Raw genomic sequence first — 14,284 nt, 5'->3', positions numbered from 1 at the left:
AGAATGGCCAATCAATCAATCAATCAGTAAGTCAAGAACAATATATTAAGTGCTTACTATGTTCCAGGCCTGACGGTTTTCCCTACTTTCTTCAATTTAAGTCTGAATTTTGCAATAAGAGGATGAGGTAGATACATAGTGTCACGGAGACAACAAGCATGAGCTTGGGCAGACTTTGAGGAACAGTTGAGGACAGAAGGGACTGGCATGCCATGGCTCACAGGGTCATAAAGAGTCAGGCACCACTCAATGACTGGACAACAACAAAAATGCACCAGGCAGTGTGGTGAGCACGGGGAAATACAAAGAAAAGGGTAAAACAGTCCCTGTTGTCAAGGGCTACATTCTATAGGAGGAGGCCACATAGAAATAACTGGGTACACACCTAAGAAATCTAGAAGATGGAAGGTAACCCCAGAGAGAAAAGCATTAACAGGTGAGGGAAGGGCTTGGAGCTAAGCCTTAAAGGAAGCCATAGAACCTCAGAGCTGAGGAGGGATAGCACCCCAGGATGCAGGATGACCAATCATGAGATCATGGGGTCACTTGGACAAGTCTAACCTTTTTCCATTTAATAAACCCTTCATCTGCTAGAGGATGACCATCGGCTCCCCCAAATGACCTGCTTTCCGGACCCCTCCCTACCCTTGTTGTCTTGTTCTGAGTCAATGTTTTGATCACTGGGGTTAGGTTTAGGGTTAGGGGTAGGATCTGTCTCCTCATCATCCAGGGCCTTCATTACTCCTTAGCAGTCTTTGGGATACTTTTTTTGTTCATATCTTTCCATCATTTCTTCATGGAAGGTTCTTACAATGCCCCCTAGACCTTCCTCTGTTCATAGATGGATTGTGTCACATGGAACCTGTCCATCACTTATCCTTCACTTTCACTCGCTACGTGGCTGACCCACCGGGTTTTCAGGTCACATTGTCACCAGTAACTTTTAAAACAAATTTATTACTCTTCTCTCATGCAAATCATTGTTTCTAATATGCCTTGAACCTGTTTATACCCGTCATGTCTATTGTCCTTTGTGTAAACTAAAATTCTAGTCCTTTTGAGATCCTAGGGGGATGTGATTCCCTGGCATATAGTATCACAAAGAGATTATTGAATTATACCAATAGACCCATGATCTCATGAATTTGGGTATTCCCTCCAATAATACAACCCACCCATGCCTGTTCATCTTATCCAACTCTCATCTATAGTGTGGTGCAGTAGATATGATTTTAGATTTGAAGTCTGGAAGAGCTAGGTACAAATCCTACCTCAAACATTTACTGTGTGCATGTCACTTCACTTTCTGCCTCATTTTCCTCATTTGTAAAATGTGGGGATTGCATTTGATGACATCTAAAGTCCCTCCAGCTCTCAGTCTATGATCCTATAACTTTACCACAGAAGCCACCCATATCATTAAGGGCTTTCCTCATTCCCTCTTCTTTTCTTTCTTTCTTTCTTTCTTTCTTTCTTTCTTTCTTTCTTTCTTTCTTTCTTTCTTTCTTTCTTTCTTTCTTTCTTTCTTTCTTTCTTTCTTTCTTTCTTTCTTTCTTTCTTTCTTGGCAATGAGGGTTAAGTGACTTGCCCAAGGTCACACAGCTAGTAAGTGTCAAGTGTCTGAGGCAGGATTTGAACTCAGGTCCTCCTGAATCCAGAGCCAGTGCTTTATCCACTGCACCACCAGCTGCCCCTCATTCCCTCTTGATATCATGAGTATATCAATGGATCACATGACATATCCATTGGTTTCCCACCCCCCACCCCCAGTCCCTGAGCCTGACCAGCCCAGCTACTGGTTCTGTAACACATTTTTGTTGGCATTTCCCCCCACCCCACCCCCACTCCTCAGAGACTCCTCATATGTAATTCACTGCTAGCTTACACCCAATATGCACCTCTCCAGGCCCTCTGGTTTATATTCATTTCCCATTCTTTTAAGATGGTGACCCTGGATTTCTGCTGGCAGTGCAGCGCCTCCTGGTGGCATGAGGCAACCCTGAATCTTCAAAAGCTCCATCCCTGCCCTTTGCAGTGTCTAGTCGGCTCTCTGCCTCCCCTTCACTTCTTTGTTCAACACAGTATCCATGTAAGAGGAGTTTGAGAACTCCTTGGAATTCTAGGGTTTTCAATTCAGAGGGATAAGCACTCTCTTGCAGTACTGACAGAGGTTTGGGTCATAAAGGAAGAGAGAGGCAGAGTTGCTGGTATCTTACTTTTGTATATTTACTCAGTCATCAGTTCCTCTGGCTCAGTAGCCAGTAAGGGGACATCTATAGTGAAGCCCCTCATCAATGAGTCATACAGCCTGCAAGTAATTTCTGCTCATAATCTGCATAGCTCATGTTACATCATCATCTATATACATACAAATGGACTGACTCAATGCACTGCTGTCCATCTGCATGTCATTGTCTTTTCTTCCACATCATTTTTCATCCACTTTTTTTCCAAGTGTGGTTGGTTAAAAATAACAGTTTCATTTATTAATTTCTGTAAGATTTTCAAAGCCCTGTAAGTACATTACCTCATCTGGTCCTTATGATACCCTATGAGGTAAAGTTTTTGTTTCTGCTTTGTTTCAGTTATTTTTTTTTTTGGTCTGGCCCTATGACTTCATATATATAAGGAACAACTTGAGTGGAAAGTCCCTCCACAAATGCAATTAACTATGCATTTCCAGTTTATAGTCTTAAAGATTTACCCAGGAAGTGGAGTGAGAGGTTAAGTGATTTGTCCATCATCATATAGCTTAATGTTAGAGTTTGAATTACATAAGAGACTTGAACTTTCAACCCACTGTACCACATTGTCTATTATTATATACATTTTATATTTTGTTATATTTGTATGGATATTTTACATACATATTGTATCCCTTTGTGTAAATGAGGAAACTGAGTCTCAGAGAGGTTATACAGGCTCACATAGCCAACATCTCTAAAATCCACTATTTCTGTGGTATGTTGGAGGTGAGATCCAAACCAGAACTTCCTGAAACATCACCTTCTCCACAATGCCCCTTGGGTTAGGCAGATTACAATCAATGAAACCATTTGGTAACAACTTTCCTAAATTAATGTGATCCACCAAATTGGACGTGGTGCCCCAGATGGAGTCAGCATAGTACTCAAGGATAGGTGATAACTTCTTTTGAGCCTGAAACCATGGGCCATGGAGCAGTGGAAAGAGTCAGAGGATCAGGACTTGAACCCCACTTCTTTCATGTCCTTCAATCTCTTGTCTTTATTCCCTCCTCTCTCTTTCAAAATCTTCACTTCCTTCCCTGATAGGACTGCCTTGCAAAGACTGGGATTAGAAAAATTGGAAAGACTAAGTCCTATAATAATAACAATGGTTATTAGTATTGACATATGCATAGTTCTTCTTTGTTAATGGTCCCAAAAATGTTTGTGCAGTAAGTACAATGAATGTAAAATATATGTTGATTTTTGTTTAAAAATGGGTATTCTTTGCAAGTCATCCCCCAACTAAAAAATGGTCAAAGGATATGATCAGGCAGTTTTCAGATGAAGAAATCAAAGCTATCTATTGCCATATGAAAAAATGCTCTAAATCACTATTGATTAGAGAAATGCAAATTAAAACAAGTGTGAGATACCACCCCACACCTATCAGATTGGCTAATATGACAAAAAAGCAAAATAATAAATGTTGAAGAAGCTGTGGAAAAATTGGAACACTAATGCATTGTTGGTGGAGTTGTGAACTGATCCAATCATTCTGGAGAGCAATTTGGAACTATATCCAAAGGGATATGGAACTGTGCATACCCTTTGACTAAGTAATACCACTACTAGGTCTGTATCCAAAAGAGATCATAGTAAAGGGAAAAGGATCCACATGTACAAAAATATTAATAGCAATATTCTTTGTGGTGGCAAAGAATTGGAAATCGAGAGAATGCCCATCAATTGGGGAATGGCTGAACAAGTTGTGGTATATGAATGTAATGGAATACTATTGTGCTGTAAAAAAAATGATGAGCAGGCAGATTTTAGAAAAACCTGGAAAGACTTAAGTGGACTGATGCAGAGTGAAGTGAGCAGAACCAGAAGAACATTGTACACAGTAACAGCAACATTGTGTGATGATCAACTGTGATAGACTTGGCTCTTCTCAGCAGTGCAATGATCCAGGACGATTCCAAAGAACTCATGCTAGAAAATGTTCTCCACATCCAGAAAAAAAGAACTGTGGATTCTGAATGCAGATTGAACCATACTGTTTCTACTTTTTTACTGTTTTTTTTCTTTTTTGAGGTTTTTCCATTGTGTTCAGATTCTTCTTTCACAATATAACTAATGCAGAAATATGTTTAATGTGATTGTACATATATATAACCTATATCAGATTCCTTGCTATCTTGGGGAGCGGGGAGGGAAGGGAGGAAGAAAAATTTGGAACTAAAAATCTTACGAAAACAAATGTTTAAAACCATCTTTACATATAACTGGAAAATTATAAAATATTTTTATGATAAAATGGGTATTCTTTAATATTTCCATTTTCAGGTCTCCTCCTCTGTCTTTAATATTTCAGATAAAATATTTCAGATAATATTTAAAATACAGCGATCAAAACCCTTTTATGTCCAGGTATTATGCTTACCTTTTGTCTATGTTTTGGAAGTGACTAAAAAGCAACAGCCAACTAGAGCACTTGGCCTCCCTGCCTCCAGGATCCCTCTCCACTCCAATCCATCCTCTCCACAGATGCTAAAGGTCTATTCCTAAAACACAAGCTCTGGCCACCTCCCTCCTTTATAGAATAGAAAGTTCATTGTCGGGGGCAGCTAGGTGGAACAGTGGATAAAGCACTGCCCCTGGATTCAGGAGGACCTGAGTTCAAATCTGACCTCAGACACTTGACACTTACTAGTTGTGTGACCCTGGGCAAGTCACTTAACCCTCATTGTCCCGCAAAAAAAAAAAAAAAGAAAAGAAAAGAAAGTTCATTGTCCCCTTCTCTAGGATAAATCCAAATGACTTGGTTTTGTACGTAAAACCCTTTATAATCTGGCCCAGCTGACCCAGGCTTATTACATAGTATTTCAAGTGTTCAGCAAAATCTAGTCAAACTGTCCTGCCTGATGGTCCTCTTATGCAGTCATACATCTCCTACCTCCATGCCTTTGCCCGGGCTATCCTGCAGGCCTGGGATGCACTCCCTCCTCACTGTCACTTCTTAGAACTGTCTTTCAAAGCTCAGGACAAGTCCATATCCTGTATGAGACCATTTCTATTCACACAGCTTCTAATGCCTTTGTGCTCCCCCCCCCCAATATATATTATACATGATTGCATATGTGCAAAGTGTCTTTCCTGATAGATGGCAGGCTCCTTGAGGGGAGTATTTTTTTTCCTTGTGCTTCTAGAGCCCAGGCTAGTACCTTGTACACAATAGGTAATTAATAAATGCTTGTTGATGGATCTATTGTTTAAAGACAGGCCAGACTCTCTCTATGAAGCCTTTGGCCACTCTCCCTAACCCTCTGCTGGTTAAATGGGTTCTCTCCCTCAACAAATTTCTTTGGAGAAACTTGTTGGGATCTCTCCTTCACCCATGCCAAACCCACTCATATAGCATTATCCTTTTATTCACATTCCCTAGAGTAGCCATGGTGTAAAGGACAGACAGCTGGTCTTGAAGCCAGAACAATCTGGGTTCAAAGCTTGCTGCTCACAAATACTGACCATGTGTGTGGTCCTGGACTCACCCTCACTTTAGGCAACTCAAAGGCTAAAAGTTTCAGAGAAGGCACCAATCCATATCGCTAGAGGAAGTTTCCTCAGCTGGCATTTCCCAATACCAGTGAAAGCACAGGTCCACCCAGTGCCTATCCATATTTATACCCATGACATCTCCATTAGACTGTAAGCTCCTTGGGGGCAGGGGCTACTCGGGCTTTCATCCTTTTTATCCCAGCACAGAGCCTTACACAGAGAAAGGAGTTAACAAATGTTGACTGACAATGTTTGCTGAGGAAACTAGCGGATGGGGCACACCCCAATAGTCCTAGTGATTACCTTGTTCCATCCCAGCTAGGTTCCTATTGTTCCAGGAATCATCACCTGTCCCTACCTCTTCACGGTTTCCCCCCTCCCCAATTTGTCTAGTTTTCATCTCCTATTCTCCACTCTCAAAGTAGCCATGATATATCAATCCCACCATCCAGTTTTACAATAATTTCCTAATTGGTCTCTCCCCTCTCTAGTACACATTGCTGCTGGGGAACTTAACCTTCTTGCTGTGTATGACCTGGTCACCCTATTTACAAACTGGCACTGGCTCTCCATTGTGGACCAACCAAAATGGCAGATCCTGATTCTGGGATTCAAGCAATTCCACAATGTGGCTTCAGCCTCTTTGTAGGTGTGGCCTTACCCCAACCTCATTGCCTTCATGAGGACAGGGATTCTTCAGCTGGTATGAATTTAACTACTCAATCTAATTAGGATCCTTGGGAATCCTGTGGGTTTTATTTTATTCACTTAAAAACATTATCCAGGGGCATCTAGGTGGTGCAATGGATAAAGCACTGGCCCTGGATTCAGGAGGACCTGAGTTCAAATCCAGCCTCAAACATTTGACACTTACTAGCTGTGTGAACTTGGGCAAGTCATAGAACCCTCATTTCCCTGCAAGTGAATGAATGAATGAATGAATGAATGAATGAATGAATGAGTGAATGAATGAATTAATAAATGAATAGATAGGTAGATAGAGAAATAAATCAATAAATGAAGTCATTATCCAAAGAAAGGTCCATAGGTTTCACCAGATAGCCAAAAGGGTCCATAACTAAACCCCTCTCCCACTATTCTATTCTTTTGTAGGGCAGGGATAAGTGACTTACCCAGGGTCACACAGCTAGTAAGTGTCAAGTGTCTGAGGCCAGATTTGAACTCAGGTCATTGCTTTATCCACTGTGCCACCTAGCTGCCCCTCCTCTCACTATTCTAGATACATTTTATTACTCTTCATGGCCATTCCCATCTTGCCCTCCTTTCCTATCTCCTTGTATTATCTCCTGAATCCCCAGAAGTTCTCTCCACTTTTCCTTATTCCTATTCATTCATGTCCCTTTCTTCCTTCAAGGGCCGATTAAAAGACCCCCTTACTCTGGGGAGCCTCATCTCATTTAAATATTTAAACTTGTTCTCTCCTGCCTCCAACTTTTCACAGAACTTTGTCTGGCTCTCTCCCCTGCTCTTATCATGTTCTACATTATAGTGTAATCATTTGTGACTGATCATATCCCCCCTGAGACTATAAGCTTCCTGAGGGCAGAGGCTGGGAGGCTGGGACATTTACATCTCTCTCTCTCTTTCTGTCTTCTCTGTCTATCTCTGTCTCTCTGTCTCTGTCTCTCTCTTTTTCCCTCCACACATTATACAGGACCATGCACATATGAGATGCTTAAAAGATGTTTATTGAATCAACACGTTAAATTGGGTTGCCCTAGATAAACTTTCACTGGTCTCAGAACACAAGAGGGATTATAATAACGGATGACTCCTTCCCTGAGTAAAAGCTTCATCTGTTCCAAGGAAATCCCTCCTTTATACAAGGCAGATGGAAAACTGTGTTTGAAGAGCAGCAAGTATCCCAGAGTGAGCACTCATTGGTGCCAAGAAGCAGCCCCATCAGTACCAGATGGGATTCCCTCTCCTGTCCCTGGGGAAGCCTCATTTCTTTCAGGGATTCCCATTTGTCCAAGGGGGCTCCTCTTCTATACCAAGTAGAGGAAAGAACCCTCATTTGTCCCTGGAGGAAGCCTCATCAATGCCAAGAGGAACCTTTTTCCACCTCAAGTGGAACAGAGACTCCTCATTTGTCAGAGGAGGAAGTCTCATTGGTGTCAGTGGTTGCCAGTGGTTGGTCCACAGATGTACCATATAGCCCTCCAATGAAGTATTTACTGTTTCCAGGACAAATCTCCATTGGTCTTCCCTGGTTCCCCACAGGAAAACCTCAGCTATCCTAAGATAAATCTTCATTTCTAGATGAAAGGAAACTTCATCAGCCCCAGGGAGAAACTATTGGTCCCAGAAGTCCTTCCATGTGACGGGCCTCCTAGGTTGTGGAGTCTATTCTCAGCCCCTTTCCAAGGGTGTCCCTGCCAAGGAATACTCCTCACTCTTCCTCAAGCCAAAGCAAGGATTGGTCCTGAGAAAGGAACATGGAAAATGGCCTTCTTTAGCCAGAAGAACATTAGTACCATAAGTAAGGAGCCGGAAAGCACCTCAGAGGCTGTCAGGGTCAATCTGTGTACTTACAGAAGGGGAAATTGGGACTTCAGGGATGTGAAGGGACCAAGGTCACATGGACATTGTGCTGGAGGTGGCATGTGAACCCAGGTTCTCAGCTTCCAGAACAAGTGATCGGTGCTGTGACTGTCCCTCAGCCCTTGCCAAAGTTACACAGCTGGGATAAAACCCCACTTCTCAGTCCCTCCCCACAAACCAAAGTGACTTCATCAGACCATCTAGGGAGAGTGAGGTAGGAAGGGGAAGAGACAGAGATCCTACAGGCTTTTCCTGGGAATAATATAATTAACTCAGACACGTGTAACGCTTTGAATTTTGAAAAAATGTTTTATGTGCATTATGTCATTTGAGCTTGACAATATTGTGATATAGGTCCTGTCATCCTTATTTTTCAGAAAAGGAGACTGAGGCACAAAGAAGTTAAATGACTTGGAATTTGAACCCAGGTCTCCTTGATTCCAAGTCCAAAGCTCTACCCATTATTCCACACTGAAAGTAGAGAGCTCAGTGGAGACCCAAGCTTAGGTTGGAGAGCTCAGAGAGGGACCAAGTGGATGATGGGCTGGGGGACCCACAGAAGAAAAATGGTCAGAAGAGGTTCAGAGAGGAAGAGGGATTTGGGAAAGTGCTGCAAGTGCTCAGGCTGGGGGATGGGGAGAAGGGTCTAAGAAGGACATGGGAGACAAACAGAAAGCTCAGGGGATAGAGAGGAGATGGGGATGAGCTAAGAGGATCCCAATGGGAAAGGGTGCTCATGGGGAGAGGCTGGAAGGGGAGGTAGAAAAGAGGAGTATGAGTTTGGAAGACAGACAAGAAGAACTCCCTTAGGTCTCCAATGGAGATGCAACTCCCCCTATCCCCATACTGGTTCCCCTCTTCTGGGTGTAATCCCCCAAATTCTCCTAGAGAGACAAAGGGAAAGGTCAAGAAATTCCTTAGTGTCCTTAATCTCTGAATGAAGTGAAAGTTGGGGAAGGGTATACAAATGCCTGGGTCCTTGTAGGGGCCAGATCCCCTACTCCTGAGGAGACGAGCGCTGAAGATCTAGATACTAAATGTCCCTGAGCCATCTAAAGATGAGAGTGCCCAGATCACTGAAACAAGAGGGAATAAGGGTTGGAAAATTGAGGGACCTGAGCTCCTGGATCTCTGAACAGGACACAGACTAGGGATCTATGTGCCAATGTCCTCTTATATCAGTTTTTTTTTTATGTCAGTTGTTTTTGATGGTGTCTTTGATCCATTTGTTGAATGGGTAGAGGTTGGTGTAGACGCCAGGTTTGTTGGGCTGTCCACAGGGAACGTCCCCCCATGATACCAGGCCCTGAAGTGTTTCATTGCAGACCACAGGGCCCCCGGAGTCACCCTGGGAAGAGAGAAGAAAGAGAAGACAAAAGGGAGAGATGGAGAGAGGCAGAAAAAAATGAGGAGAGGTGGAGACAGCAACAATAGAGGAGTAAAGAGCCAGCGGGAGAAAGGGAGAGACACAGAGAGAAATAGTGAGAGGTGGGGACAGAAAGAGACAAATACAGTTGGAGAGACACCTTAGGAAAAACATCCTCCAAAAAATTATAAATAAATAAATAAAATTTTAAAAGAAAAATAAGATAAATAAAACAAAATAAATTTTAAAAGAAAAATAAATTTAATTTAATTTAAAAATTAAATTAAATTTTTAAAAAGGAGGACCACTTTCCCACTCCCCACCTCCCTACCAATTTTCCTAACCCTTTTCATCCCTCCCGTTCCCTGAGTCTGTCTCCTTTTCTTCTTTCCCTACTACTCCCCCCACACACACATACACTTCAGGCTACACTCTCCTTACCTCCATTCCACCATTTTTCAGTCTTTTTCTCAATCTTCCTTCCTCTCCCTCCTCTCTTGTCTCCCTTATTTCTCAGGTTGGGTGAGGCATTCAAGGCTTACCTGACAGGAATCCCTGCCCTTTTCATCTCCAGCACAGAACATGCTAGAATTGATCTCCCCGGGGTAGGCCTTCTGGCAGGCCTCCTGAGACAGGATCGTGATGTTAAGACATTGTAGGACCTCGGGATAGTGAACTGGAAAACCAAGTAGTGGGATCAGAGACTTGGGCTGGGACAGCCACACCAACCAGTTCAGAGATCATGGAAGTGCAAGGGATTTTAGGTGCCAGGAGCAAGCCTTTTTTTGGCGGGGGAACAATAGGGAAGATGAGGAAAGAGTTCCAAGGGGGTTAAGATTCCTGCCGAAGAACACACAGGGAATTAGTAGCAGAGTATGATTTTGGACTCAGATACTATGATTCCAAAATCAACACTCTTTCCCGGTCACTATGGAGACAGATGGACAAAAACTGGATGGAAAAGAGGAAAACAAAACCAGAAAAGGCCCAGGACTTACCTTGAGGACTGCTGGTGGTCCCCCAGCCTGATACAAGGCACCGGGCCCCAGAAGTTGGGGGCTGAGTTGAGATGTTGATGGGTTTGATGCTTTTTGAGCCTAAGACCTTTCTGTTCAATTTAATTAACATGAGATCATTAGAGTGAGCTGGCCGGGTATAGTTGGGGTGGGGGAAGGACCGAACACCACGGAGAATCTTCTCACTTGCCCCAGAATTGTGGAGATGGTACCGGCCCAGAATAACTGTATAGGAACTGTAGAAAAGGGTGGACACGTCACTCCTGCACCTTCTCTCCAACCCCATCCTCACTGCCAATCCTATAGATGCCCATGGGGATTATATACAATTTAGTGTTGGAGTTGTTTCCATATCTGTAAAATGAGGGTATTGAACTATCAGACTCCTAAAGGTTCCCCAGTTCTGTATCCCACCTGCTGCCTGTGATATGTCTAGGTGGAAATATCCCAGAAAAAGTGTCTAGAAAATGTGAGCTCCAGATTTGAGGGTCAAGGTACAAAGTGACCTTGGAATCTGAAAAAAAAACTGGGTTCAAATCCCACTTAGAACATATATTAACATTTGCTTATAAAATTTACTAATATTTTGCTTCCACACCTGCTATGTAATGAGGGGCAAGTCATAATTTCTATGAGACTCAGTTTCCCCACTGGGGGAAAATGAGATTAATAATACCTGTATGGCCATGTCCCAAGACCGTGAGACTGAAATGAGGAAAAAAGAGGAAAAGGAATACACATTTGTATAGTAGCTACTACCAGATGGTTTACAAATATTATCTCGTTTGATTCTCTCAACAGCCCTGCCAGGTCCTCGTTATAGTATTATCTACATTTGAGAGTTGAGGAAATTGAAGCATCAGAGGGGAAATGACTTGCTTAGGGTCACATGTGAAAAAAAAATGATTGTTATTAACCAATATCTTGGCAAGATTCAGAGATCTCCCATTAAAAAACCCAATCTCTTGAAGGACATTACCAGTGAGATTTGAATTAAGTTTCCCCATCTTGGTCAAATCCCACCCAACTTTTCAGGGAATTCAACCATTGTGTTCTATTCAAGCTTGTGTGGAGACATATCCTTTTGTCTAGATAGCCTAGTGTGTGGTCTGAGTACAGAGATAATTTCTCTGTCCAAGGATGATATGGTCACCCTCAGTCTCTCATTGAAAAGGATATGTAAACTGTGAGCCTACCGTCATGATTGTCTTTGGTCCTAGAGAGATGGCCAAATGACCACCCTTTTGTTAATAACCTTCTGGCCTTATTAATAAAATGAGTGAAATTACCCAGAAACTATGTCTCTGGAACCTTTTAAGTTGTCACACACGGTCAGTGCCTGTGGTCATATTTGAACTCCAGTCTTCTAACCTCCATTGCTAACAATGTTAGTGATGTGATAACGGAACACTCTAGCCTAGCACTTTACAAACAATATCTCATGGCCAGACTCACAACCCTGAGACATGGATGTTTACAGAAGAGAACAAGAAGGTTCAGAGAAAAGAAGGCACTTGGCCTAACTCTCATACCTATTAAGTGTCTGGGGTAGGATTTATTTATTTATTTGTTTGTTTGTTTTAGTGAGGCAACTGGGGCTAAGTGACTTGCCCAGGGTCACACAGCTAGTAAGTGTCAAGTGTCTGAGGCCGGATTTGAAATCAGGTACTCCTGACTCCAGGGCTGGTGCTCCATCCATTGAGCCACCTAGATGCCCCTGGGGTAGGATTTGAATCCAGCTGTTCTTGGCTCCAAGGCCAGCACTCTATCCACTAATCCAAAGTGCCTCTACCTTATTATCTAGTATCAAAGACAGGATTTGAACCCAAGTTTTGCTGACTCTTCATTCACTAATCTCACTTACCCTTTATCCCCATCCCTTCTCCCTTCCCTCACATCCCCAGGCTTATCTCCATCCCTTCACTCACCTTGCTCTCCTCTCCTGTTCTCTCCCCCTCCCCCTTCTTATCACCACCCCCTTCCCTCCATCTCCCCCTGGTGATCCTTATCCCCATCCCCATCTCTCTCCCTCCTCACTTACGGTTTCTGGCAATGTGCAGCAGTGAGCACCCACTGCGGATGGACCAGCACTGCCCCACAGAAAAGGCTGTTGGGTTTCAGAAACAAAGCTGCCTGCCAGGGTTGGGTTTGGGGGTTACAGTCTGTGCCATTTAAGATGCGACTCTCAGTATCCCGAGCAACAGTAGCATCCTGGTGGCTCTCCGCCAGACGGCTACTCCCAGCCTGTTGCTGGCTCCCATATTCCTGGCAGGCCTGGTTCCCCAGGTAGGCCCCATTCTTCTGACCTGGGGGTGGGATAAGGATTCATGGTGGGGGGGTAGGGTCAGAGCTTGCAGTGGGGCCTGGGTTCAAGAAATGGGCCTTGGGGTATAGGGTTTAGGATGGAGTAGGGTGTGGCTTGATATAGTACATGCTGGGTGAGAGGGGGAAGAAAATAGCTCTTGGACAACTGACACCCTCCTCTCCCCAAACCCCCCTCACCTGCTCCAACTCACTTCTCCCCTTAATTGCCAACTTCCTTGAAAACAACTGTGCTCACCCAAAGCATTTTTTTTTCTGGGGCAATGAGCGTTAAGTGATTTGCCCAGGGTCACACAGCTAGTAAATGTCAAGTGTCTGAGACCATATTTGAACTCAAGGTCCTCCTGAATCCAGGGCCGATGCTTTATCCACTGTGCCACCTAGCTGTCCCACCCAAAGTCTTTTAATCTAGCCTCTTCTCATTACCACTGCTCTACTGAGGTGACCAAGGACAGCATTATTGTCAGGCTTACTGAACTTTTGTTCAGTCCTTGTTTTCCCTGATTCCTCTGGAGCTGATGACACAGCCATCCACTCTCACTTCCTCCTTCCTTCAGAGACTCTGAACCCTCTTGCTCCTCTTTCTTGGTCTTGCATGGTCCTTCTTTCCAACCAACTTTTTCCTCAAAACCTATCCTTGTTTTCCCCTCCCCTCTTCTCCTCTCTTCTTTCTCCTTCCCTTTCTCCATCCCTCTCTGTGTCCTGTGTATCCACATTCTCCCCACTCCACCCTCTACACACACACACACACACACACATATTCACACAATTCTAGGTTCACACACCCTACCTGTCAGGCCTGTGTCTCCCATGATCAGAACTGACATCAGGAATGCCAGGATCCAGGCCCAAGGGGAACCAAGTGGAGCCATCACTGCTGCACCTGGGAGTTGGGGATAGGAAGTGGGAGAGGGTCAAACTCTGAGGCCCTGTCCTAATGATAACTCAGATTTCTCTGGCATTTTTTAATTTCCTCAAAATATTCCAAGGAAGCAGTAAGTATTTCCATTCCTATTTTACATATGGGGAAACTGAGGCTAGGGTGAAGTGATAGCCAAGATAACACATGAAATAAGTGATGGAGATGGGCTCCAGAGCGAACTCCTCTTTTCATGGGGCCATAGATCTGGAATTGGAAGGGACCTTAGGAATCATCTAGTCAAACTCCCTCATTTGGTAGCTGAGGAAATGGAGTCCCAGGACCTTTAAGAGACTTGACCAAGGTCACACAGGTCATAATTGGCAGAGCCAGAATTTGAACTGCTGCA

At 43.6% G+C, this 14,284-nt stretch overlaps 1 protein-coding gene across 1 annotated transcript; it reads right to left on the bottom strand.

Annotated features, from left to right (window-relative positions):
• Positions 1-9,507: 9,507 nt before the first annotated feature.
• On the bottom strand, positions 9,508-13,888 carry KLK5 (kallikrein related peptidase 5). The gene is made up of 5 exons (XM_043995990.1): positions 13,807-13,888; positions 12,736-13,000; positions 10,677-10,930; positions 10,221-10,354; positions 9,508-9,660 (listed from the first exon to the last, which is right to left on the bottom strand). Exons 1-5 carry the CDS (start codon positions 13,886-13,888, stop codon positions 9,508-9,510), a joined length of 888 nt encoding a protein of 295 aa, XP_043851925.1.
• Between the last annotated feature and the right edge of the window lie 396 nt (positions 13,889-14,284).

Source organism: Dromiciops gliroides, chromosome 3 (assembly GCF_019393635.1).
Source record: "Dromiciops gliroides isolate mDroGli1 chromosome 3, mDroGli1.pri, whole genome shotgun sequence".
NCBI lineage: Eukaryota > Metazoa > Chordata > Mammalia > Microbiotheria > Microbiotheriidae > Dromiciops > Dromiciops gliroides.
Note: the sequence above shows the minus strand (reverse complement) of the source record. Positions and strands in the feature narration are given on the sequence as shown.

Coding starts and splice junctions, on each gene's coding strand:
- KLK5 (XM_043995990.1), bottom strand. CDS start 13,888: ATGGCTCCACTTGGTTCCCCTTGGGCCTGGATCCTGGCATTCCTGATG. Junction 13,001..13,806: donor GGGAGACACAGGCCTGACAG/GTAGGGTGTGTG, acceptor TCCCACCCCCAG/GTCAGAAGAATGGGGCCTAC. Junction 10,931..12,735: donor GCTGCACATTGCCAGAAACC/GTAAGTGAGGAG, acceptor CCTTTTCTACAG/TTCCTATACAGTTATTCTGG.